Source organism: Gallus gallus, chromosome Z, assembly GCF_016699485.2.
Source record: "Gallus gallus isolate bGalGal1 chromosome Z, bGalGal1.mat.broiler.GRCg7b, whole genome shotgun sequence".
Lineage (NCBI taxonomy): Eukaryota > Metazoa > Chordata > Aves > Galliformes > Phasianidae > Gallus > Gallus gallus.
Window position 1 is genome coordinate 57,265,423 of NC_052572.1, and position 26,965 is coordinate 57,292,387.

General features: G+C 37.9%; 1 protein-coding gene across 5 annotated transcripts; it reads left to right on the forward strand.

Moving 5' to 3' along the window:
* On the forward strand, positions 1-26,704 carry PRRC1 (proline rich coiled-coil 1). 5 transcript variants are annotated; one of them, XR_006932330.1, is made up of 10 exons: positions 1-96; positions 6,986-7,102; positions 10,695-11,078; positions 12,320-12,483; positions 14,707-14,809; positions 18,304-18,467; positions 19,500-19,603; positions 22,010-22,112; positions 22,549-22,638; positions 25,301-25,434. XR_006932330.1 is itself a non-coding variant. In XM_046905332.1 (10 exons), exons 3-10 carry the CDS (start codon positions 7,006-7,008, stop codon positions 25,508-25,510), a joined length of 1,329 nt encoding a protein of 442 aa, XP_046761288.1. In that variant the 5' UTR covers positions 1-149; positions 2,501-2,634; positions 6,986-7,005; the 3' UTR covers positions 25,511-26,704. The 5 variants fall into 5 exon arrangements, 4 of the variants coding, with proteins under 4 accessions (XP_046761288.1, NP_001384139.1, NP_001026588.2 ...); XM_046905332.1 differs by lacking the exon at positions 22,549-22,638 and adding an exon at positions 2,501-2,634 and having other exon boundaries at positions 1-149; positions 25,301-26,704; NM_001397210.1 differs by lacking the exon at positions 22,549-22,638 and having other exon boundaries at positions 1-149; positions 25,301-26,704.
* The last annotated feature ends 261 nt before the right edge of the window (positions 26,705-26,965 follow it).

Here is a 26,965-nt window from a genome sequence, read left to right on the forward strand (position 1 = left end):
GGAGGGCTGGGCCGGGCGGCGGGGCCGGAGCGTTGCCATCGTGCCCTCGCTCGCCGGTCCGACTGCGGCGGTGTGGGCCCGAAGCGGCTGGGGCAGGTGCGGGGCTCGGGGCGCTGCGGGAGGCCGGGACCCGCGCGGGGGACACGGAGGTGAGAGCCGGCGGGGCCGGGAGAAGCCGGCAGAGGGTTGAGCCGTCCGCCTAGGCCGCGCCGCTGCCGCGGCCCCTCGATGTCGCGCGTGAGTGCGGGTGGAGACTCCGGGACGAGGCTCCGGCACCCCCGCTCTGTGCGGGTTCCCCTGGCAGCCGTGCGGCAAACAGCCCTGGGCAGCACGCCATACGTTTCTATTTGACTGCTGCTGGCGCGTTGCTGTGCGCGGTGAGTCACCGGCTGCCCTGCCTCACTGCCTCCGGACAGTCCGGGTGCCTCCGGCTCCGACCTGGCGAACCTGTGCAGTGCCGCTGTCAGAGTGACTGCGGGCAGTGACCGTCCTCCCCTCGGGGACCGGCTTCTGTCTCACAGGCGGTGCTTCAGTGTCAGTTCAGACACTGGAGGCACTGCTGAAGTGAATCGCCCTTGATTTTAGTGATTCATGCTCACTATCACACAAAAAGAGCATTTATTTATTTAAATTTTTTTGAAGAGGAAAAAAAAAAAACCCAACAAACCAGCATCTGGAAGTGCAGGAGCTGTTTCATTTCCTCTTATCTACAACTCCCTGAAAGTAAGCAGTGTCAGGGTGGGAGTTGGCCTCTTCTCCCAGCTGACAGCAATAGGACTAGTGGGAATGGCTTTGAGTTGCACTAGAGGGGGGGGTTGGGTTGGATATTCGGAAATATTTATCCTCTGGAGGAGTAACAGTGCATGGAAATGGGCTGCCTGTGGAGGTGGTAGAGTCACTGTCCCCGGAGGTGTTGAAGAACCGTGTAGATGTGTCACTCAGGGACATGGTTGGTGGGCATGGTGGGAATGGGTTGCTGGTTGGACTCGATGATCTCAGAGGTCTTTTCCAACCTCAGTGATTCTGTGATTGTATACTGAATCAGTATCTCATAACTGTGGTCAACAGTGATCAGAGGTCCTGGGAGTTATACTTGCCTTTGTGATATTTTAAAAGAAAAACTTAATAGAGAGTAGGTGTTATCGAACACATCCTAAGGGTTAGCAGTATACAAAGAACATGGGAAACAAAATAATTCTCAGAAGATTAGAAAGCTTTTAGACAAGTAAAAATGTCTGATTTATGTATTGCTTACAGTGGAGCTGTAAAAAAAAAAAAAAAAAAAAAAAAAAAAGCACATAAACTATGATATCCCTATCAGCAATAGGACCAGCCCTTCCAGCACACCTGGCATTTCAGTCTATCTTGGTACTGTGATAGGTCTGAACAACACTGGGTTCTGCTTGGTAAAAATCTTTTTTTTTTTTCCTTTTTTTTTTTTGTTAAGTGAAAAATATTGTGGATGTTTTGATTACTGCTGTTTTGGTTATTGGTATGAAATAACTGGGTGAGGGTTCTGTTCTTTCTTCCTTTTTTTTCTCCGCATTATGTGCCTCTCTTTGGACTTCAGGGTGATCATTTAATGCCGGATGATTAGACTCATGATCCCTGCATGCCCTTCCTTTGGCTTCCATGAGGCTTTGTATGCCCTCTGGAACCTGCCTGCAGGCTCCGAAGGAAGTTTTATCCCTGGCCTTCTCTCCCTTTCTAACATAGAATAAACCAATGTGAGGAATATTTTGAATGAACGTTTTATACTTAATGCACTTAGAACACAAATAATGTGTTTTTGATTGGGGTTAGCTTCACTACATCTTCAGTAGGATGCCGTTCTTCTTTATCATTTTCTTTTTCTGTGTACATATTGATCCTTCTGTTTTTAACATCTTTTTGTCAAACCTGCATGAGGCTTTTCTGTCCCCCTTGGTCTCTTACCGTGTTCAGTAGAATTTTGTATCTCTGACTCAGTTAATGCAGCCTGGGATGTAACATTTGAAGTAGTGGTTGCGTTGGGAATGGCTCCCGGCTGTGGATTAGACATAAGGACAAAGTTTTTCTCTCAGAGAATGGTCAGGCACTGGAATGGCCTGCCCAGGGAGCTGGTGGAGTCGCTGTCCCTGGCAGTGTTCAAGAGGCGTCTGGATGAGGAGCTACGAGATACGGTTTAGTGGCTTGTGGTTGCAAGGGTAATGGGAGGATGGTTGGACTACATGATCTTGTAGGTCATTTCCAACCTTGTGATTCTGTGATTCTATGAAATAAGTAACTGCTGCTTGTTCTGGAAAGCTGCCAGCCTGTGTGTAGCCATCACTGGTGTATGTTACCATTACTCTGCTTCACAGATTTAAGTAAAATAGGTATGCATATCATAATTTAAACATGAGAAGTTTAATAGCATTTGAGATTGGTATTTCAACTGTGTTTTTCATTTCAGGCTCTGCTTGAAAAAACAATGTTGCCCCTTCAGGCTTTTAAATATATTGGGTTTTTTTATTAGCAGGAGTGCCTACTGAAAGGCAAGAAGGGGTTAATCAAGAATGGCAGAAAGTATTACCTAGCATAAACTCTGAAGCCTGTCTGATTTCTGGATAATGTCTTCTTATCCACGTGAAATTTGTTTATCTCCATGTGTAGGTAATCTTACCATTAACTGTCAATTTCTGTATTTTAGAGTAATAACCTGAGGAACAGTTTTGAAGTATGGCTGTGTCATTGAGATTATTGCAAAATACTGAAACAAATGCAATCACTTCCTATTAAGCTTAAGTAAAAGAAAATGATTAACTTGCTAATTCAATCTCTAAATCAAATCATTTGCTTCCTGCTTTTAACATGAGCTCTGTTAAAATTTTCAGTCAGATCTGGATTCCATTGTTCACCTCAGTGTATACAGACCTTGACTTTGAGAACTCGGCTAGGGGCTGAGGTTTGACTGGTGAGAATCAGTATGGTTACCTCTCAGCTACAGAGTGGCCTTCTTGGTATGGCCATATATTTTAAACCAAATAACTGTTGGGAACTCAATATGATTTGTGCTGCTTCTTAAAGGCGTTAATTTAAGGATGACTGAACATTATACACACAGGTTTTTGTTTGTTTGTTTGTTTGTTTGTTTTTTCCCTCTGTATTTATTTTTCCTACATCCCTTCTTTTGATTTTGTAAAAGTATAAATAAAGATTTTCTTGTATGTGATGAGGTTATCAAGTTTCTGCAATCAGCATCTGGTTCCAAATCAGTAGATGGCAGTACTGCTGTAATTTTTGCCTCTTTGTACATACTTCAGTTTGCTTGTTTCCGAGTTTTTCCTTTGTCTCTATAGTTTGTTAATACAAAGTGTTCCAGTTTGCAAGATGGAGAAAAAGTCTCTATTATTGTTGTTATTTGTTGTTTCTTTTTAAAATTATTTTTCTAAGTAATTTTTCCATCTACTTCTGTTTCATTATGTGGTTGTATTTGAAAAATCTTTTCTGACCATAAGGCAGCACTAGAGGAGGGGGAAGAAATAGATAACTTAGTGAAGTGGACATAATGCGCGTGTGTTTTTTGTCTAAGCAGCCTAACTTGCAGATGTTGTTCATCACAGCCAGCTGTGCTGCACGTTTCATAGAAAGTTAGATGCATTAAAAATGCGTCTGTGTAAAAGCTGAAAATCTCACTATAGCTTTCTGTAATGATTTATATTCTTAAGAAATTAAACTGAATTTTCAAGAGCTCTTGACAGTTAATTGTGCTTGTGGCCTGGAGTGTAAATAATAATTTTTTTTTTAAGTATTTATTTATTTGTTTATTTAGAAATCACTTAATGACAGGCCAGTTCCACATTCAGCAGTAACAAGGATTTTTGGAATTTACAGAATTCTGGAATTTCTGGAATTTATACCTTTCATCTTCTTTGAGGGAAGTCGGAAACCCTCTCTGGAAAGTTTGTTGAGGACTGAATCCTGCTGAAGTCTTTGCTTTCCTTGTTGATTTTTTTTTTGTTTCTGTTCTTCCATGTCTGTTACTTACTGCTTGCTTCCCAGTTTCTCATATACAGCTGTGTTCAGGCAGGCCGTTTAGATTCAAGTGCTAATCCATATGTGCTGCAGAATTAGTTTGAATTATGTACCATGGTGGTTTTCTTTTGACATGATGAGCTATTATGTCCCAATTACACCTGTTATACCTTTTTATTTCCTTGCCTTTAGTGTACTCTCTTCTCTTCTTAACCATTTAAAAGAAGACCAAATACATATATATATTTGTTCATGCAGCACATGCAAACTACTACTGACTTATGCTGAGAACTCAGTGTTTAGAAAGCTGCTGTTTGTGCAAGCTGCCAGGTCAGGAATTTACAGTGAGTTTGATTGTAATGTGCATTTTTTTGTCCTGTGTTCTCTGTATCTTGCTCTGTTTCCCTCTTGAGGCTGCTTAGACAAGTGTGGGAGAGTATCTTGGCACGCAGGGGACTCAGGAAATAGGAGTAGATGGAAAATGTGAGGAGATGGATGAGCCACAAGATGACTGTGGGGGCATTTAGGTTTCAGGGTTCTCTGGTTGGCAAAGGGATGAGAAGGTGGAAAGGAAAAGAGTGAAGGATTGGGAGGGGGGGAGCAAAATATTGCAGGCCACTCTTGGGTGTTATGTTTGAGAATTAAGGAGTTGGTCTGCCTTTCCACCAAACCAATTACAGGAGACAGTATATGAGGCTGTGGTGTGTACTTGGGTCAGAGAACAGGCAGAAGGGAAACGGAGCAATGAGCTTCTGATGGTATTGCTCAGAGGGCTTCCAGCTTGTTGAGGACAATGCCTAGCAGTGAGCACTCAGAACCATAAAGCCCAAGGTAGGGAAGCAAGTCCTACAGTTGTCAGATAGGACTCCCCTCTCATACTGTCTGCTGGCCGTGCTGTGTTTGCGTGTCGTTGGCTATCTCACAGAGGTGGACAAATGAAGAGAGAAAATGTGAAAACAACAGCATTTTTATTTGTTTGAATTAAAATTTTAAGTTCTTTGTGGAGTTCTTGAAAAGAGGCTCCTTGGAACCTTTTCAGTCACTGTACATGACCACAGTATTGAACTATGTTGTTAGCTGAAATCAAGCAGCAGATCAGCAGAGACTTGATAAAACAAAATGTTTCTAGAAGATTTTGGCCAGTGATTACTTGAGTTGCACAGTGGAAAATTCTTTCATGTTTTGCAGTGTGTAGTTGGAAGAATGACTTCAGAAATGCTTTTACAGGGGGGAATGTAAACTCATGTAACTCGATTAAAAGGCTGAATCTTATCAGTATAAATGCGTTTACATTATGAAGTTTAACAGAGGGCTGTGTGCAGTTCCTTTCTAAAGGATGGTCAGGCAGATGTACTAATTTTGTACAGACAGCCTGGACCCCACCAATTACTGTCCTGCCCATCCTGCCTAAAGGGAGGCTTTTAAGTGGGCTAAAGAGATGTTGTTGTCATTTTTTTAATGCTATTTTGTTCTTTGAGAGAAAGTGGGAAAATGTATTTTTGCAAGTGGAATTCTTCTTATTATATGTGAGTTTTGTTAATCACATTACCTAATCCTTTTCCTCTACAAATTGTTAAGGGAATAAGCTGGCATTCCTCAGTAGCTGCTGACATAATAAATATTGTGTAAAATGCTTGAGTGTCTCAATTTTTATACATATAATTACTTTATGTAGGATTTTTCTTCTATTAAGATTTTCTTAGGAAATTTTATCTCAGGGAGTGGTGTAAGTTGCTGCTGTGCAGCTTATCAGGGTTGGGAGGAAGCAGGGCCTCTGCAACAATTTAAGTATTGCTTTTCTAGCTGTTGCCCTTTCTTCTTCTGTAGCTTTATGCTTCCATTTTTATTTTTAAATAACCATATAACTTTGCTTTTTTTGGGAGTAGTATATTTACAAGTTTACTCAAAGGAGCTATAAGGTAATTGCAGCGTAACTTGGCATTCAAAATACAAGCACAATTTTTTATTTACTTTCATTTCTGACATTAAATAGTCTGATTTTTGAGTGGTGCTGTGTGGAGCCAGGAATTGAACTCGACAGTCCTTATGGGTCCCTTCCAACTTGGGTTATTCTGTGACTCTATTGTTATCAGAATAGTGTGGTATTTGGATTTTACAGGAATTGTCTGCACTGGAAATCTTACTCAGTGCAGTATTCATAACTCTTTGTGCCTTAATTGATTTTAGCGTATTCATATGTAAAGTAAATTTCATCTTATTTCATTTGGCTTCTGTAGGGGCTAATTTAGCTGACTCTAAAGCACTTCTTTAATGCAAACAAGGAAACTGCTGGTTAGCAAACTGCTAGGCCTTAGGTCACAGACTCAGGAACTTCTGGGCTGGCTCCTAGCTGTTGGCAGCCATGTTTATACTGTTCACAGTGTCTAGCAAAGTGCTTTGGCTCAGGTGTGATGCTGAGGAGCATCTGCTGAAATGCCTGAACCTAAGGTGGCTACAACTTCTTGGTTAGTCATGGTTTCTTCTGCCAGAATGGGAGAGGCTCTGGTCCTCTCTCTTGCCCTTTGTAATGTTTCGCATCCTTCCCTGCACCAGCTATGAAAATATCACGTCCTTGATTGAATTGCTACCACTGAGTAATGCAGCAAAATGCTACCTGATATTTTAAGGGTTTTTTTTTTAACAACAAGATGAGGGATTTGAGATAGCTAACTACTTCTGTAGTTTTACTCTTCTAATACATACTGATAGCGTTTAGATATAGTAACTGAGCATGCATGGTAAGACTTTCAGGAGGAGGCTTGGAGTCTGACTTACTATTACAGTGCTAAAAATAAGGATAAAGTGTAGGAGAAGACAGACAATTACATACTTGAGGTTAGTCTTTTTTTTTTTTCCCTCTAGAGTTGGAATTTAAATTACCTGCTTTGTAGGATAACATAAATCACTGTGTTGTGGCCCTCATATTTTAATTGGAAAATCTTTGTCATCTTTCTGAAGGTATGTTTTTTTTAAATTTTTTTTCTGACAGGTTTTTGTAGCTGAAGGAAAATGATGGAAGAGAGTGGAATAGAGGCAACTCCACCTGGTACACCCCCACCAAGCACAGCAGGATCTACTGCTGCCTCTGCTACGCCTGTCTCATTAGGTAAAGAAACTTATTCTGCAACTTGTTCACATTTATTCATGTGTTTTGAAGTACAGCAATTCATCCAAAAAATGTCGTGTTGCAGTCAGCATAATTACAGTGCTCTTTGGACTAATTGGGAGAATTAAAATTATTTTAATATATTTTGGTTTATATATATATATATAAACATATATAATGTGTATATATGTGCATCTATATTATTTATATCTATATAAATATACGTATATATATATTTTATATTCTTATACATACAGAACATACATATTTTTGTTCTTGAAATTTTTTTATGAAGCTACATGTGTACACTTATGGTTTTTAAGGATGAGTCTGGAAAAACTGTAACTTAACTGTCAACAACTGCATTGCACAGTTAGAATGTCAACATAGAAAGGAGTTAAAAAAACAAATTTACATTCTTGTAGGGCATAGTAGTAAACCTGGATAATCTTTTTTTAATACTGTAGGTGGAAATCAAAGCCATGTGTGCATTCTATCTTTTTTTTTTCCAAGAATCTGAACAGCATGTTCTGAATACCAAATATTTCATTTTTTTCTGGTATATCTTCTATTTTGTGCAGCGGCCTCCGAAGTGCTGTGTGTTTACCCTATGGGTGTACAAGGCAATCCACCACATTGTGAAAACATTAGAACTTCTGTTGATAGATTTTTTTTTTTTATCCCTTCCAGTCCCTGCAATTTAGTGAAGTAAGAAAGCAAGCTTTGTGAGTAATATTTGCCTTAGCCCTGTAGCGTTTACTCAATTGGTCTGTGTGTCAGTGACATGTTGTACATGACATGTCCTGATGAAAGAGTGGGTGTTCCCTAACACTCACAACCACTCTTGCTTGCTCTCTTTCCATGTATTGCACTGTTGTCTGAGGTTTAGTGGATTTATGAAGTATGTGATCCATTTTAACTAAACTAACCCTCACAAAATGGACATGCGGTCTAGAAATATTCCAGTGAAGAGATCACAGATTGATGATAGTGTTAATGATGTGAATGTCAGCGAGCAGCAAGGAAATGACAGAGCTGACACTTCTGCTTCTTGTAAGAGCTATTTGTCAGATCTAGGAAGAAGTTGGCCAAAAAAAAAGAAAATACAAAAAGACTGTTGGAAACATGGATCTGTATCTCCCTCTGTTAATGATAAACCTTACCCTATATTATATATATTGTGCCTTGTGATATTAGCGAAGGATAGTATGAAGCCATTATGGATAAGCAAGGCATTTAAAAATTAAACATTCGTAGAATCGTAGAATCACCAACATTGGAAAAGACCTCCAAGATCATCCAGTCCAGCTGTCCACCTACCACCAATATTACCCCGTTAAACCACACATCCTTTAGTACCACATCTAAACTTTGCTTGAACAACTCCAGGAATGGTGACTCATCCACCTCCTGGAGCAGAGGAGCCAAAAGTGCAAAAAGTGCTGGAGAATGTTACTGATGTGGTTAATTTTATAAGAACAACTTCTAAATAGTAGAATCTTTACAATACTTTTGAGATGAGGGTTTACCATGAACATCTTCGGTACCACACAGAAGTTTGCTGGTTGCTTTGTGGCAAAGTGCTTAAAAGGGTCGTTGACCTTAATTATGAGTTAGAATCATAGAATCATAGAATTGCTCAGGTTGGAAAAGACTTTAAAGATCAAGTCCAACTGCACCCTAACCATACTACCCTAATTCTAACAACCCTCTACTAGATCATGGCCCTGAGCACCACATCCAAATGGTTTTCAAGCACATCCAGGGATGGTGACTCAACCACCTCCCTGGGGAGCCTAATCCAGTGCTTAACCACCATTTCTATAAAGAAGTTTTTCCCGTGTTGCATATTTTTCTTCTCTAAAAAGAGAAATTTTCCACATTTTCTGACCTCTTCTGTAATGACAGTGCCAGCAGTGTGTTACTTAGCAGATATTTTCAGAAAAGGTTGTTTGGAAATGTTTCCATCAGTTTGTAATGCTTTTGCTGCAAATGATACAGGTATGTTGCCTAGATAAACTCTCACGTCTGTACACTTAGATAACTTGTTTAAAAATCTTCAAAAGAATGAGTTTGTGGATTTTGAGTGGATTTTGAATCCATTTGTTAAAATATTAAGAATTCAACATTATTGCATGTTCTGTTTGTTTCTTATTAACTTGCATGAATTTGCAAGTTGAATTTCAAAGAAAAAACTTTGTATAATTGGTGAATGGGAGTGGAAAACGAGTATCCTGATTAGTAAGCACAGTGATGCGTTTCCTCCATGTGGATCTATGTATTTTTTGAAGCAGCTTTTCCAGCTATGACAGATACTAAAATCATGTGTCAGAATAAACTGACCATGGGACCAGACCTTTGAATCACTGTATTGCAGAGTGTTTAACCAAGATTTTAATAATAGCGAGCCTTATTCAGTCACATTTTTCTCACTAAAAATTCAGTACTAATAGTCGTATTATGTGGTATATTAATGCTTGATTTGAACAAAACATAGGATACTGTCCCCACGTGGCATCCTTGTCTCTAAAGTGAACAGACATGGATTTGATAGCTGGACCAATCGGCAGATAAGGATTGGTGGGATGATTGCACTCAAACAGTTGCAGTCAGTGGCTTGATGTCCAGGTGGAATCCAGTCATCAGCAGTGTAACACGAGTTAATATTGGGATTGCTGCTATTTAATGTCTTCAATGCATAGGGTGTGGAATTGAGTGCACCCTCAGGAAGTTTGCAGGTGACGCTGAGTGGTGAGATCAGTATGTTGGAGGGAGAAGATGTTGTGCAGAGAGACCTTCACAGGCTTGCAGAGTGGGCCTGTGTGAACCAAATGAGGTTGAACAAGTCTAAGTAGAAGGTCCGCAGTCTGGACTAGGGCAGTCTGGGACAAGACTGGGACAAGACAGACTGGGACAAGAGCTTCTTGAGAACAGCCGTGTGATTCTGGTGAATGAAAAGCTTGATATGAGCAAGCAGAGTAATGGCTTTAATCTGAAAGAGGGGAGTTTTAGGCTAGGTTTTACGAGGAAGTTCTTAGAGTGTGGTGAGGCATTGGAACAGGTTGCTCAGAGAAGCTGTGGATGCCCCAATCCTGGAGATGTTCAAAGCAAGATTGGATGGGACTTGGTCTAGTGGTAGGTGTCCCTACCTGTGGCAGGGGCTTTGAGACTGAATGATCTTTGAGGTCCCTTTCTACCCAAACCAACTGTACATGTGCCCAATTACTGTTTCTAATACATACTGATAGTATTTAGATGAGTGATGTTACATTTCAGGAAGAATGGTGCTAGCTATACATTTCTGAAGGAACCTTCAGCGTCTCTTAATTCAGTAGACAAATGCTAACTCATCTTCCTAGCTTAAGGCAAATAGGGTAATGCAAAGCTATATGGCTTACATAGTACTGTCACTAAGAATTGATTGGAGTCAGTGTTTTTTTTGCAAATTTAGGCAGAACTAAAATTCCATTTGAAGGGCAAAAAGCAGACAACTTCAAAACTTGCTTGTAAAAACCTAACCAACTCTCTAACGGAATCAGTTAGGTTAAGGCTCAATATTTCTAAAATGCTTTTTTTTTCTTCTCTCTCTTAGCTTTATCCAGTCCCCTTGCTACACCAAGCATGTCGTCTCCAGCATACTCACCACCTTTGCCAGCTGCAGTGGCACCACTTCCTCCTCCTGTAATGACTTCAGCTACACCTTCGTTCGTGCCTTCTGCGGCAGTTTCTACTATTGCACCACCTCTGGCTCCTGCCCCAGCTCCTGTTACCTCTTCAGCTTTTAGTACCTCTCTGCCCCAGTTCTCTGCACCTCCTCCCTTAAGCTCTACAACTGGTTCTGGTCTTTCTGTACCTCCCACTGGTCCACCCATTTCAGGATTTTCTCTGTCTTCGACCTATGACATTACCAGAGGTCACGCTGGTCGAGCGCCACAGAGCCCACTAATGCCATCATATTCTGCACCTCCAGTCACAGGTAACTTTTTTTTTTTTTTAAACCTTTTTGTTTGTATGCTTTTATATTGATGAGACAGAATGAGGGATCTCTTGGGTGACTTTTTGCACCACTCTGCTAGAGTCCTGCAAGTTCAAATTCTTAGTATTCCAAGTACACTTAATTAACGTAGCTACACATGGCAAAAGGGACAGTAGCCTTTAGAGCACAGACATGGTCTGGAACAGAGTTCCCGTTTGCTGAGTTCTACTAGCATCCAGACTTAAAGAAAAGCCTTTTTTTTTTTTGCGAGCTGTGGTTTTTGTTAATTTGCTCAGGAAAGTCCAGCTGAACATGAACAGAGGATCAAGTTCAGCCATTGTAGCAGTATCTCAGGCTGTGATCTCATGTATAATTTATCTATAGTAAACTGCTCATCCCATGAGACCAGCTTTTATTTTCTTGTTTCCAGTCACTAAATTGAATTACGACAGCTAAAAATAAACATCTTTCATGCAAACGGTTGCTGTAGTTGCTGAACTGATGTCATTTTTTGCTAGTGAAATGGAAACTTGGATGTTGGCTATCAGGCCATGCTTTTACTGTTGCTGGTGATATCTCTTTTAAGTGGCCTGGTTTAGGAAAATGTTTGAAAAAGACCTATCTGTTGGGCAGTGTAAAATAAAAATAACTCTTGATAAAGTCTTGTGTTGGAAAATCATTTAAATAGGCCTGAGTTGAGGGGTGAAGGCTCATGCTGAATTTTTCTATTGTTTTTCTTTTGTCTTCCTTTAAAATATGTAGAGCTTTTTGGTTATTTGCTCCTTTTTCTATTGCTACTGATTCCCAGTGCTGAGGGCTAGAAATTTTCCTACCTCTCTTTTTATTATGTATGAGAACTTTCCTGTCTCTTTGTTTGAAGAGCAACACCCATGTCTCTTTTTCCTCTACAGAGGGCTCCTAATGAAAATCTGAGTACAATAAAAAGCACCACTATTAAACTAATTTGATAAGAAGAAAAACATTGTTTAATTTTACACATAATGTACGGGCATTCTCTATTCTATTGGTAGACACTGTTGAACTCATTTACAGTAGTTATATCTGCTGACCTTTTAAAAGCAGAATTGTTCTGTGGCCTTCAAGAAATGAAGCAAAACTGCCCAGTATTCTTTTATTCTTCCTGCTCATTTTCCTATTAAACAATGCAAGCTGCTGCAGTATAACAAATTAAGTACAGCGAAATAAATGAATGTTTGTGTTTTATTTCTCCTTCTTACTAGGTGTTTTGGCAGATCCTATTACTCAACAAGCACCTTTCTCATCACCCTTGGCTTCTGGAACGGGAAGTGGTTCTTCAATCACTTTTCCTGAGGAGCATGAAGACCCCAGAGTGTCTGCTGCCCAGAGTGGAGCACCTACTGGAGGCCTGTGGGGGTTTATAAAGGTGCGTTGTATTTTTTTATGTTTTACTTGTTACCCTTCATAAGGAGTTCACTGACTGCAGTAAGATGTATGTAGGTCAGAGAATGAGGAATTGTTAATTATGATTAAGCCATGGTGTTCTCCATGTGTCTGCACTCTTTTTCTCTAAAGATCAGATGAAATCTGGGAGGCTAATAAGTATCGACTGCAGAAATACATCCTGGATTCCCTGCTAAAGAACTAGCCTCATAGTTGCAGCAGTTATCCTTATTTCTATTCTGGAAATAATCTTAACTGTGCTTTTGTTTTCTCAGGTGTTTTTAACAAACCGTTTACCTTGCGTATCTCCTTCAAATTAGATAATGCTTAAAAGAATCTAGAATTGACAAATTGATGGATTGGAATAGAGTGAGACTGTTTCAGTTTCCTGAATCGAAGATGGCAGTCTTACAGATAAGTTCCAAGATTGGTTGCATATAGCATATCAGAAATAAAGTTTGATACTAATGTAATCACTACACCTCACAGCTTGAGTACTTGTCTGGTTGAGCAGTTGAGTCAGTTGGTACCTGAATTTTCAAGAGATTCATATTTGCAGTCTGCCAATGTGGAAGATTCTCCATCTGTTTGGATTTCTGTTGACTTAGCATCTACCTGATAGAAATTCCAAATCTAATTGCATTGCGGTTCACAGTGTTATGACAACTTTGTGTTCTACACTGATACAAAAATGTAGATTATTTCTCCCTGCTTTGTGATAGACCAGTGACCGTAAAGGCAGTCTGCACATGCAGAAAAACAACTCCAGCTTTTCAGGAATCTGATAATCTGCAGGGGCTGTATATGACATTATTATACAATATACATATTATAGTAGTTAGGCAGCCAGGCTGGAAGTATTTGGAGAAGTACTGCTTGACTCCAGACCTGGAACTTCTTACTGCAAATGTTTTTGAGGATCTCATCGCATTCCCTCAGTTCTTTTTAAAACAACAGTCAAGCTTTCAAACTGTGAGGGAACTGAAGAAGAAATATTACTGGTCTTGTCCTTGAAGGCATCCTGTGGGTAAATGAGAAATCACAAGAATTTACATATTAGCAGATGGATGCTACCACTCAGAAAAGTTGCTAGGATTGCGTGCATTGAGAGGGAAACGGCTACTGGGGGCTATGACTCCAAAACTTTCATTATACTAGCATGAGTAATTAGTTAATTTTCTTTACCAGATTCTGTAACCAGACCTAGTGTTCTGCTCAGTGATCAGAAGAGCACATGAACTCAATAGTGTACTATATCATTGTGAGATGTGAGGAAATTAATCATTATTAGTCATTCTGTAATATCTCAGATGTAGGATTGTGTTGCTTTTTTTTTTTTCCCCTCTATTAAGTTTGCAACAAAGAAATAGAATTCCTATTTATGGAGAAGAAGCCATGCTGAGCAGAAGTTATTCTGGAATTATTAAAACTTCTCTGATTCTGGAGTTAATAAAAATATGTATATGTATGTTAAGCAAGCACCTGTCTAAGAGAATGCATGCACAGTGCTACCATGTGTAATGCTTGTCCTGTAGTGAAGCAAATGTAGTCATGTGCACTTTAAGTGTTAGACTTCAAGGAGTCAGTTTACCAAAGACATTTTATAAAAGGTTTCAATAAATTAGTTTTCAGGCTTTATCTGGCAGTTATTCAGCATTGGTATCTTTCTTTCACCCTGTGTTCTTACCTGGCTTTAAATAAACTTGTGAAGAAATGCGGACAATCATTAAGACTATTTGCAAGACACAGGGTAGCATACATATTTATATTTAATCAGCTTCAAAGTCTGTCAGCAGCTCCACCTACAATTTGGCTGGAAAGTACAGAGCATTTTTTCCAGTATTGTTTAGAATGTCTTTATAAGCTTTCAGCTTAATTGCCCTAGAAGTATTTTTTAGTAATAGACCATTCAAAAATAGATCCTATTGTCTTTAGGAAGGGTAGTAAAGAGACTTTTTGGCTTAAGTTAGCACAATCTAAATCTAGCTGTGTGGTTTTACCATGCCTGTAGTTAGCTTTGGAAACATACAACCTTACTAAATGCTCAGGTATTCTGGTCCCAGAACAGGACTAGATCAAGTGTGTTGCCCATTACTGCTGTTGAAGGTGTTTCTTTTTAAATGTGATAAGAAAAAGGCAAGACAACATTTGAAGAGAGTTGTTTGTTTTTTAACTGTAACATGGAAATCTGTCTGTTTAAATGTAGGGTGTAGCTGAGAATCCCATGGTAAAGTCTGTTCTTGATAAAACCAAACATTCAGTGGAGTCTATGATCACAACACTGGATCCTGGCATGGTTCCATATATCAGTAAGTATTTGTGGCAAACCATTACATAATACATGTAAATAACAGGTTAATTTAGTATGCTGCTTACACATTTGAAGTTCCTGGATGCAGTGTGCTAATTCAAAGGGAGAATATTGTACTGATTTCTCAAGCATATTGTCCAGTGAACCACTTTCTCTGGAGGCTGGTTTCTTTTGTTTGTGTCTTTAAGTGCATTTGGCTTCAGTGTTTCACTGTAATTCGTTTACTGGCATAGTAATGCCCTTTTTATACAAGTTCTGAATGGTGGGGAAATAATAAATAAAAAAACAGTGAAGAGGTCTTTTGTGTAATCTCTTTGTTCCATACTTTTTTCTCTCACTGTGTCTCTATTTAAGTGTTACGGAGTTTAAATTAAAGTATATTCTATGTACCAATCTTATTGGATCACCAGCATTTTTTGTAATTTTTTGTAAAATTGTGCATTAAATTTAAAACAAGTTAAAAGATGGGCAGACTCAGAGAGGTAAAATAAAGGTATTTATAATACTGTAGATACCTTCTTCCAATTTTGACCCATTTCACTTTTCTAACATTATTTTTTTGTTTTTATTTATTCATTTATTTATTTATGTGTTATTTATTTGTTTTAGGAAATGTAGCAAGTTGAAAGTGAATCAAATAAGTAGGAAGGTTACAAATTTTAAAAACAGTCCAATGAAGTCTGGAGCATTTGTGAGCACTGAGCCTGGAAGGAAAAGCGCAATATTTCAGCTGAAGTTTGAAAATTACTAGGAGGGAGTAACTTCGTGGTATTCTGCAATTTTTGTTTTTTCTAAAGTAGACTATAAGTGATGTGAGATTTCTGCTTCATTAAAATACAGAAGTGAAGAAATAATTTGTCCAGGATGGTGGTTTTTTTTTTTTTTTTTTTTTTTTTTCATCCAGTGGGACCTGCGCCCCTGAAAACCTAATGAGGTTCAAGGCCAAGTGCAGGGTGCTGCACTTGGGTCGGGGCAATCCCAGGTATTTATACAAACTGGGGGAAGATCTCCTTGAGAGCAGCCCTGCAGAGAAGGACTTGGGGGTCCTGGTAGATGAGAAGCTGATCATGAGGCAGCAGTGTGCGCCTGCAGCCCAGAAGGCCAACTGTGTTCTGGGCTGCATTAAAAAAGGAGTGGCCAGCAGGGAGAGGGAGGGGATTGTGCCCCTCTACTCAGCTCTAGTGAGGCCCCATCTGGAGTACTGCGTCCAGGTGTGGGGCCCCCAGTACAGGAAGGACATAGAGTTCTTAGACCACGTCACTCTTAGTGGCCCAGAAAAGGGCCACTAAGATGATCAGAGGGCTGGAGCACCTCTCTTCTGAGGACAGGTTGAGGGAACTGGGCTTGTTTAGCTTGGAAAAGAGAAGGCTCTGGGAGACCTCACTGTGGCCTTCCAGTACCTGAAGGGAGTGTATAAACAGGAGGTGGAACGGCTGTTTATGAGGGTGTGATAGGACAAGGGGGAAAGGTCTTAAACTGAGACAGGGGAGATTTAGTTTAGATATTAGGAGGAAGTTTTTCTCTCAGAGAGTGGTGATGCACTGAAACAGGTTGCTCAAGGAGCTTGTGGATGCCCCATCCCTGGAGGCATTCAAGGCCAGGCTGGATGTGGCTCTGGTCAGCCTGGTCTAGTGCTTGGCAACCCTGCACACAGTAGGGGGGTTGAAACTAGATCATCATTGTGGTCCTTGTCAACCCAGACCATTCCATGATTCTGTGATCTTAAATCTAAGTGAATACATCCCAGCAGCTCACTAGTGAGATCTGTCAGAATACGCTGACATTTTGTGTAGTTTGACACAATATTCACTGCACTGAGCCACAGTATGTAGAGAAGGAAGTCATTTTAATAATACAGTTTGTTTCTAAGATTCAGTTAGAGTAAGCAAGTTCAGCAGTTATCTCAAAATTCTGTGGATGTTGGAATGGAAAGCAGGTGTGTAAGTCTTGATCATTGTTATACTGCAGTGTTTTTGTAGTTGCACTTTGTGGAATTAGGACAGAGATTTGTAAACTTAGTAAAATTCTGGAATCAATGGAAGGCTTGCCCTCAACAGCAAGAGGCCCCATTCTCTCTGCTCTCATTCCATTGCTACAATTTCAAACAAATTGCAGATTCCTCATGCCAAAGTCTGGAAGTACCAAAACCCTGGATGAGGTAGTTAAAAGAATGTTTTCTCGTATACAAATACTATTCCAGTAATCTCTTACTGGAAAACCTCTGAACTGTTTCACTGGTTCATTGTAAATATCTTAGTCTAAGGCAAGCACATGGAATGAAGTTTTTTGTCTGCACAGTAAATGTTTTGTCACATTATAAGCATAAAAATCAATATTTGTATAACAAAAAAGGACAAGGGATCTTAAATTTTCTGTGGAACTGTCATTTCAGTTCCTAGCACAAAAAATGCAATGTAGTTTCCTTACAGGGACTACAGTTTGACTTGATGTGGCAGTTCTGTCTCTGAATCAATGCAATTCTTACATTTTAGGTTTTAATGTTTTTGTATTTTTGTTATGCATGACAGGTTCAGTCACGAACTATTTCATTTAATACTATAATAATACATTTACTTCCTTTCTGTAGTATCTGCGTTGAACAAGGATATACTTTTGATATGTGATTAACATAATGTAAATTATACTTGTGCGGAACACAAGCATGAGTCAGAGTTACTACTCCTAAGCTAGTATGCAATTGTTTATTAGATATGTTGTGGGATAGTTTTCAGTTGCCTTAAAAGCTCGTCAGCAGATTTTTTAGAAAAAGTCTTAGATATCTTTTAATTCATCAAGTGTTTTTTTTTTATTATTATAAAAAAAGCTTAGTGAAAACCTATTCTTCTTTATGGAACTCATCCTTTTCATATGTAAATTCTTCAGAAATATTAACAATTTCTTGGATGCATGGATATTTAATACCTAAAAATGATACAAACTCGTGGGGAGGAAGGTGAGCAACAAGAAAACGTTGAAATTTGTAGGCAAGGACTACTAAGAAGTAATGTGATCATTTATTTAAAAATTTACAAAATGTGACCGTTGTTCACTGCATTCTATTAACTGAATCTCTGTTCTTGGTTGCTTTCATAAGAAAGGATTTCTGTGTCACACCATCATTTCTTACTGCTTCCCAAAATGCCAAAACTTCTTTAGAAATGAACGTTTTGAGTTATTCTCCTAAATCCATTCTCCTAAATCCAATCCAGTCATTGAAGGTACTCCTTTTTTTTTTTTTTTCAGGATACTTAACATTTCTAAGTTCCTATTGTGGTTTCTTTTTTTTTTTTTTAATCATAAATCTCTTAGTTCATCATCTAACTCTTCCTAATTTACGTCTGCTTCGTGAGAGAACTTCTGTGTGGTGTATGAGAAAGAGAATACCACCTGAAGCATATGCTTCAGATGTAGAATGTATTTGAAATAGCTTTAATACGGACGTAGAGAAATACATACTTACACTAAATATGTTTTTTGTTTGTTTTTTTAAAGAAACTGGTGGAGAACTGGACATAGTGGTTACTTCTAATAAAGAAGTAAAAGTTGCAGCAATTAGAGATGCCTTTCAAGAAGTCTTTGGGATGGCTGTTGTTACTGGAGAGGCTGCGCAGTCTAACATCGCACCCCAACCTGTGGGCTATGCTGCAGGTTTAAAAGTAAGTTAATATGTGATAATGCTGAAGTACCTCCAGTGAAAAGAGAGATTGTAGAAACATTCACCTTAAAGAATCTGACTTTCTATAAAGGGAGATCAACCTGTAAGGTAAGCAGACCTTTGCTTTTTGTTTTCGTTGGATCTTGTGAAGTGGCTTGTTGAAACAAATTTTTATTTCTTGCTGTAAATACATTTACAGCAGATGAAGAATAGTTTTGTCAACTTACTTATAATTTCATTGTTTGATTCCTTATTAATTCAGCAGATGAAAGAGAGCTTGATCAATGCTTGTCACAGGAGTCTTTCCAAACAGAAAACAATAATTAAGAATAATCATCTGTAAAAGATGAGAATTCACTGTGCAGAAAGGGTTAGCAAAGAGTGTTTTATGAGATTTTAAAATATCCAGGTTATAAATACATGTAAGGTGTATAGGTGGAACCACCTCCTGACCAATAAACAAAAATGCTGCAGAAAAATATTTAGCATTGTGTTTCTCAAATATAAGAAAATTGTTCACTTACTAACAGTGAATTTTTCCTCACTGATGTGGCAATGTTCACAACAGAGCTAAGCCACATGTTTTCTCTGCCGGTTTGTCTACAGCTGTGTAATGGTAGAATTCTTATTACAGCCTCAGAGTGATAACAGGATTGATAACAGGTTCTCTTTTAGTCTTAGAATCTTGGTAAAGGATTCAAAACAGACAAATCTTACGTTGCAGAAATGGCAGTGGGAGTAACAGGAATATATGTTTATGCTTCAACTAGTAGTGAAACTTGTTACAGTTACAGCATACAAAGAATTCCAAAGCTAAATGTAGATTTTTTTTCCATGAAAAAATAACAAATTTAATGAATCTTGTAACTTCTATAACTGTTGGGGATTCCATTCTGAATTTATTTTTTCAATACTGTTTTATTTTTCCAAATCTCTCATATTTTATCTTGAAAAATACATTCAATTGCTCTTGTTTGCATTTGTCTGCAAGTAGTGTGCTATGCTTTTTTTATAAGAGACTGTTGATTTGCAGGGAGCCCAAGAAAGGATAGACAGCTTGCGTCGGACAGGAGTAATACATGAAAAACAGCCTGCTGTGTCAGTGGAAAGCTTCATTGAGGAACTGCTTCCTGACAAGTGAGAACTTTAAATATATTCCTGTGAGAGGGGGAAAGAAAGTGGAATGCTCTTTATAGACTTGCAAGGGCCTATGAGGAGTTTTTAGCAGTACCATTCTCAGCAGAAGACAGGAAAGACTGTGTGTTCACTACTGCTTTGTCAGACTTTATTTTGGTGATGTTGTTCAGCTTTTTGTCCATACATCTTGAGAGCTGAATAGACAAAATCTTTGTCTATTTCTTTCATACTACAAAAGTACTGAGCTTGCAAAATTAATTAACTGTTGTAAAACCTGGAATTTGGCTAGTAGCTTGCTCACTTCTGTGAGTGAGCTCTCCTCTCTTTCTCTGAAATTGTATTTTATTCAGAGTGCATATTTGGGCATGTTTTGGCATTTGCAGTAACATGACTTTCAGATGCCAGATCATCATTTTCCTTTCAGTGAGAATGTACAGTTTGTGATTTTTTTTTTCCCCCCACAAACATAACTATTGTGCTTTCACATATATTGTAACCTGAGTTTCGTAACATTCTTTTTGACAGACTTCTAAAATAGTTTTATAACTGGCTTCCAAAACATTAAATAGTTGCGTTTTTTTTTGTTTTTTTTTTCTTTTTCCATCTTTGCATTTTTCTTAAAGTGATGGAGTCTTGATTCATTTGTTTTCAACATGCTCTGCTCTTCATTTTTAAAGTTACATTTAGTATCCTTAGTGGAAGATGGATGGTGAATTTCTAAAGTAAATAGAATTAGGAAGCGTTTTCATTTTTGTTTAGTGTTCACTTCCATCTAGTCCAATGGAGATGTTTTATTATGTACACAAAGGAGTAACTCTGACAACCAGAATTCTTTTTCAAAATAATTGCTGTTCTTTTCCTTTGAATTTACTCATTCCTTAGCCAGAGATTTTTTTATTTGTTTTTAAAATATTCAACGTGAATGAGCTGGCTTAGGACTGCAAGTAATTGGAAGGAATGCTAGCTTTTCTGCTCACACCTTACAGGTCCCACAAACATCTTAGTCTTCAATATCAGTTACAGTAGAAACAAAGAATAATGTAATGCATGCTTTAATTCTTATCAAGCAGGCGATTTTGAAAGTTTCCCTGCACAGTTAAATGATAGGTCATAGTGATAATAATTGATTAATAATGATTCTGAAGTGGGCATTGTGGCATTACAGTTCCAGTATAAGGAGTCTGGTTTGCGTTTTGCTGATATCCTTTCCATACTTAGGCATATCTGAAAGAAAGAGGTATTTCCAAGCAACCATCAGTTCTCAATTGCCATGGAGAGAGGAGAAAGACATTACTTCCCTTCCAACTGCATATGCTGGATACTATTTGCAGAAAATGCTGTGGTGCTCTTTTTCTGTTACGTTTCCTTTAAGGTTCAAACTACTTTATAAATTAGGAGCAATTTACTTTTAACAATCAAGCTGTCTCGACTGTCTTTCATGGTTGGAAGTAGGAGTAGTGCTCTATCAAAAGTGCATTCCAGTGCTCTGTTTCCCCCTATAAAAGAGGGTGGGAGTGAAGCATTTCTTCCTCACTTGCTCCACTACACTCTTGTTCTGACATAAAGCTACTGTGACTGCCAGTAGTTTCTTAAAATTGGAGTCTTGTGTTCCTATTCGTAAGAGCAAGATTATTGCTTCCCACACTTTAAAGGATAAAATATAATTTATACGTAAGGACATATAGATAAATCAATGGCTGCAACATTTTGCTTCCTGTATCTTCTGTGATTATTGGCAATGCTTTTGTGTTTTTGCTTTCCCTGGAGCATTTCTCCTCTGGCATCTCAACTGTACAACTGTTTTGGGAATTGTATACAGTTAGTCAGTGATGCATTGCTCTTAGTTTTGTTTGGATCTTATGAGTGTTGTCAGTTTGTCGATAGGGAGAAATGATTTAATGTTTTGCAAGCTAGATACAGAAACATTTTGGGTGCTGCTTCAATAACCACTACCATTTTTTTGAGTGATGCCAAACTGTTCCTGTGACTAAATCTTATATACGGTCATAGTAAGGTTAGACATACCAGAACAATCTTCTAAATATACAAAATGAATGAGAAATCAGGTTTTTAATTGTTGGGGAAGGTTATATTAATGAGAAGCGCTTTTGCAAGGATTGTGTCAAACATGTCCAAAATAATATAGCTTACACCCCACCACTCTCCCTACTTTCTACTTGTCTTAAATATTTCACATCTACACACATGGACTATAACTACATATGAATAAAAATTATTTATACAAATTTTACTTTAAAATTACAACGTCTTGATGAAAGACGTTTATTACAAATAATTATGTAGTAGAGTTTATAAGATGGCTGAGTTGTAACTTGAGTATTAACATGCTTTTCAACTGAATGATATTCAGTACTCAAAAGTGAAATAACTTGCATGTTATTACAGGTGGTTTGACATTGGATGTCTGATTATTGAGGACCCGGTTCATGGAATTCATCTGGAAGCTTTTACCCAAGCAACACCAGTTCCTCTACAATATGTCCAGCAGGTAAGTTTTCAGATTACTTCTTTTAAACCAATGGTAGATTAACAGTTCAGACATAAGACTTCAATTTTAATTACATCTATGATGTCAGTTCTTACTGTTGTTCTACTTGAATCTTTTAGTTTATGAAATGAAGATAAAACATGCTTCTAAGTCATGTGTATGTATTACCTGAAGTGTTTAGTCTTTTGTGACAAAGTAATCTTTGTTTGAGGGTCTCATTCTGGAGTGTTTGGCATATGAAAGTATTAGTTTTACTTTTCTGTTAATCAAAAAGTATTCTGAAAAGAAATAAACTGATAGGAAATAATAGCAAAAAAAAAAAAAAAAAATCTGAGAAGAAATAATGCCTGCAAAATGGAATATAATTTTATCATTGTTCTGTTTCCATCTCTCTGGCTCAGTGACTAAAGAAAAAACTTTACCAATCTTTAAATAGATAAAATAAGGATACTCTCACTCCCTCAGCTGAGAAGGGAAAGCTTTGCAGCTCAAATGATGCACTAAACAAGTGCACCAGGTGCATGAGGTAAGCGCTCTTATCCATCCAAAGATGTGCTTTCCTTTTCTTAACTTACTTCACATAAATTTTGGAGTTTCATCTAATCTCAGCAAAACTATGCAATAGTGAAGTGTCTATGTGCATACAGGCACAATTTATCAACTCATTGAAATAGCTAACATTCCATTTAGGCATGAGCTGAGATCACTCAGCTTTTAATAAGTGTTTGTAATACCTAGGTATTATGTGGTTAGTTACCAGCAAACTGATAGCATACCGTATTGGCTAGTGTGTTCCTAAAACTCATCCCTAGTAGATACCTCTCTAGAACTGTGCACGAGCATAATGCCACTGTGAACAAATAGACTGGTACCTAAAAAGCAAGTCAGCTATCCTGTTTTGACTGTGCTACTCTGACAAAGGTTTGAATTTTCTAAAGTATAAAGATTGAAATCTTGGAAAAATTATGGTTCATCCTGTTGAAAATAACCTAGCACTGTGTAATTCTTAAATACCACTGGTAGCATTTTTTCATTAGGTAACTTACATTTCCTGGGCTTGCACTGGGAATTACTCCAAGCTTTGCCCACTACATGTTGCCTAACAGCAGATACGAGCCATACATTAGTTCTGAAATTGTTTACAACAAAACAAAAAAAACCTGTTTGGTGTTTGATCCACGGGGGGTTGTTTTGAGAAAACAAATAGCAGTTGTTCTTGTTTGTTTGTTATTTTGTTTGGTAATACCAATTCCAGTAGATTGATCATTTGATTGGCTTTAGTTCTTATTTTGAGAGCTGTTAGAACTATGAAAAGCTGATGAGTAACAGCAGAAGAAATAGTGCTCTATTTAGTTTTCCACAGTGCTCTCAGAAAGGGTATAGAAAGACATGAAACTTTGGAAAAATTACTAATTAGGCAAATACAACTTCACTGAGGGAAGTGAGCACTCTACCTGAAAATAAGCATAGCTCTGTGAAGTTACTGCATAAATTGTCACAATGTCTACAGATCATTGTTATGAACTAAGCAATTTCTTAACATAGAGGACAAAGCTGACCTTTGCTTTTGTTTTGTAGAATATATTCTGTTATTTAAAAGCAGTTGTTAATAGCTTAACTTTTATAGTAATTTTTTCATGGAATCACAGAATGATTTGGGTTGGAAAGGACCTTAAAGCCTACCCCATTCCAACCTGTGCCATGGGCAGGGCTGCCTCCACCAGCTCCACGTTTTTCTTTTGCAGGGATCCCCAGGCCTGTACCTTCAGGCTTGTAATAGCAAGACTAGCAAAAATTTATAATTAAATTAATTTATTCATAATGTTTGGCATATCATTAGCCTTTCGATTGTTTTGCCTGCAGCATATGTGTTTGTTACCTTTATTCCTGTTATGCATCTTCTAGAATTGATGTTTCTCTTGGGTTGTGCAAGAAACTTTTCTATAAATCCAGTCCAATATCTTTAAATAAAATTTAAATCACAAAGGGAAAAAAATCAGTCATTTTATAGTTGCATTTCTGACTAAGAACAGAGGAGAAACATGCTTAAATGATGAATGTTATTTGTTTTTCACAGTACAAAAGGTTTAATATTAGAAATGTGAAAAGCAGTTATGTACCTCATAATTCGCACTGTGTTTTATTCTTTTACATATTGGGAATAGTGATAAAAGCTTCTATATAGAATGTATATAGAATGAAACTTTTCAGAGTTAGGCGACCATTATGGAGCCCATAATGGAGACACTGTAATTAGATCTTCATTCCCTACTTGCAGGTAGACTGTTTGCTTCTTACTGACAGTATGTTCTGGCTAAGTAGAACAAGTATTGAATTTACTATTCTCTTTCAGAGGAGTCTGCCTCTTGTGTACTTTGTGGTAACAAATTATTTCCATATTGGAGCAGATTGGACCTTCTTACAAACTTACATATGCTGTTATTTTACAAGGCAGTAAATGAACTTGGCATGCTGTACATACAGTGGAAACAGGCTAACCCGGTTATTTGTCAGAGAAAACCTGTATGAAGAATTTGGCCAGCATTGCAGTGCTATGAAGAAATAAATTATACTCAGAACAGTGTTAGTGAGGCTGGAAGCCTTCTACTCATCTTTATATGTGAGAGTGGCCAGAGTTCGGTACCTGGGGTGAGCATGAGAAGAGATGAAAAACAGTGGTGTAAGCATCACTGCTTTTTTCTGCATCCAGCATCAGGGAATTACAGAATGTGCTCCCTCGGTGATCTCATGTGTATAGCTCTGTACTCGTCTTCTGTCAGACTCAGGTGTCTTGTTACTTATCTCTTTCGAAGGCGACAGTTTAACCATCTTGGGAGGATAGCTGTTACTTTTTAAAAAAACAGGTAGTTATTGATTCCATATGTTGGCTTCTTCAAAAAAGAAAGCTATTTAATAGGAATGACAGAATTTCTTCATGCTCCTAAATACGTTATTTTAGCTTTGAACTCTACATACGGCATTTGGATTGTGGTACACACGTTTCAAAAGTCTAATTGGTGTTCTGAATTATGGGGCAGCATGAAATGTGGATTCTGATATTCTTTTATTTGCCATGTAATCCTGCTGACGTGAGAAGGATTGCTTCTGAAAGTTGGTAGCGGTGAAGATAGAAACAAAACTTTTGATTTCATACTCTTTCAGTAACCACTTCTCAAAATGTTATGCAGGCTAAGAGTCTCACGCCTCAGGACTACAATCTGAGATGGTCAGGCCTGTTGGTGACAGTGGGTGAAGTGATTGAGAAGAATCTACTGAACATCAGCAGGACTGACTGGCACGCGGTGTTCACTGGCATGTCCCGCCGGCAGATGATCTACAGCACAGCCAAGGCTCTGGCAGGGATGTACAAACAACATTTGCCACCTCGGACCGTTTGAAAGAGGATTGATCTATGACAATAAAGAATACTGGTTTTAATTCTAGAATTGTAAAAGTTATGTATTCTGATTCTACGTGGGGATACAGCACAGATTTATAATCTGCTTGTAAACTGTATTTTACTTTTTAAGAAGTGAAGGTAGCTTCCAGTAGTGGAAATGAGTGATTCCAATTTTTAATAACTGTGATTTCCAATAAGATTCATAAAAGAGGAAATCAGAACAAACATATTTATAACTAGGATAATAGCATTACAGTTTATAAAGTGGAATGTGCTATTACTTGACACCTTAAAAGGCATTTGCTGCGATGTTTAATATTTTAGTTACTCGGTAACTTTTTTTTAAAGATGGGGATTGTTGTTTAGCTACTTTTCTTATGTTAGTAATATAAACATGTTGACAGCATAATATGTATGTTGTATGTGCATTTCAGTGTAGAGAGGCAACTTCTGTACTAGATGTTTCCTTAAGGCCTGTGCTTAAGTGGTACTTCACACCATGGGGGTTTGTTATAAGTAAGTTCTCAGGACTGAAGCCGAGTAGTTCTAATAACATGTAACAGTAAATTGCTGAAGAAGAGCACAAATCCATGCCCAGGTAGTTGAAGTCTGGACTAATGAATTTTTGAAATATAATTTTCCAAACTGCATCTTCTTTTTTTTCTTTTCCCCTTGTTCTCTTTTTTTCTTTTATGTGTAGCTTTTCTGTAGCAGAGATGCGGTTCACCTCTGGTTGGAACACTAGACAGATTTATCATTGCTTCCTTCCATGGCTTTTAGATCAGATACTGTATACACATGAAATTATTTCAGCATTGCATTTCAACAACATAATTTGCTACACTATTTCCAAACCTCAAGTTTTATATCTAATTATTTTGTTTCATCTATTAAGTTGCGGTTGTCAACAATTTGATCTGGAAAGTGGTGGGATGTATATCACTTGCTTTGCTATCCTGCATTTTCTATACATTTGTAAGTCTTAGATGCATTCTTGATGTCATGGGCTGTGTTTTTTATAAAAGTTTCTGGTCTTGTCTGATTTTTTTCATGGCTATGAATATCTTATATCCATGCTAACACAATCTGAAATCTTTATTCAGAAATATGGAAGTAATTGTGAAGAAAATATTTTGTTAATAACACTTTTTTTAAGAAGCAAAGAATAAATAAATACTTTGTTTGCCTTAAATAGTTTTTCAGCTTGTATTCTTCTGCTTTTACCTTTCGTGGATGTTTTCACAGGACATTTTCATACACAATATACTTTAAGTCAGCTAATATCTGTACTCAGTGCAAGGATGTCTATTTCCAAACATTATATTTTGCCTTAATTGGCTCACTCAGTAAATTAATTGAATAAATATTCCTAGAGCACTATACCTATTTTAAAGGTGATTGTTTTTTTGGTGTTGCTGATGAACATCATGTCTGAAAAAAAAAAATAAAAAAA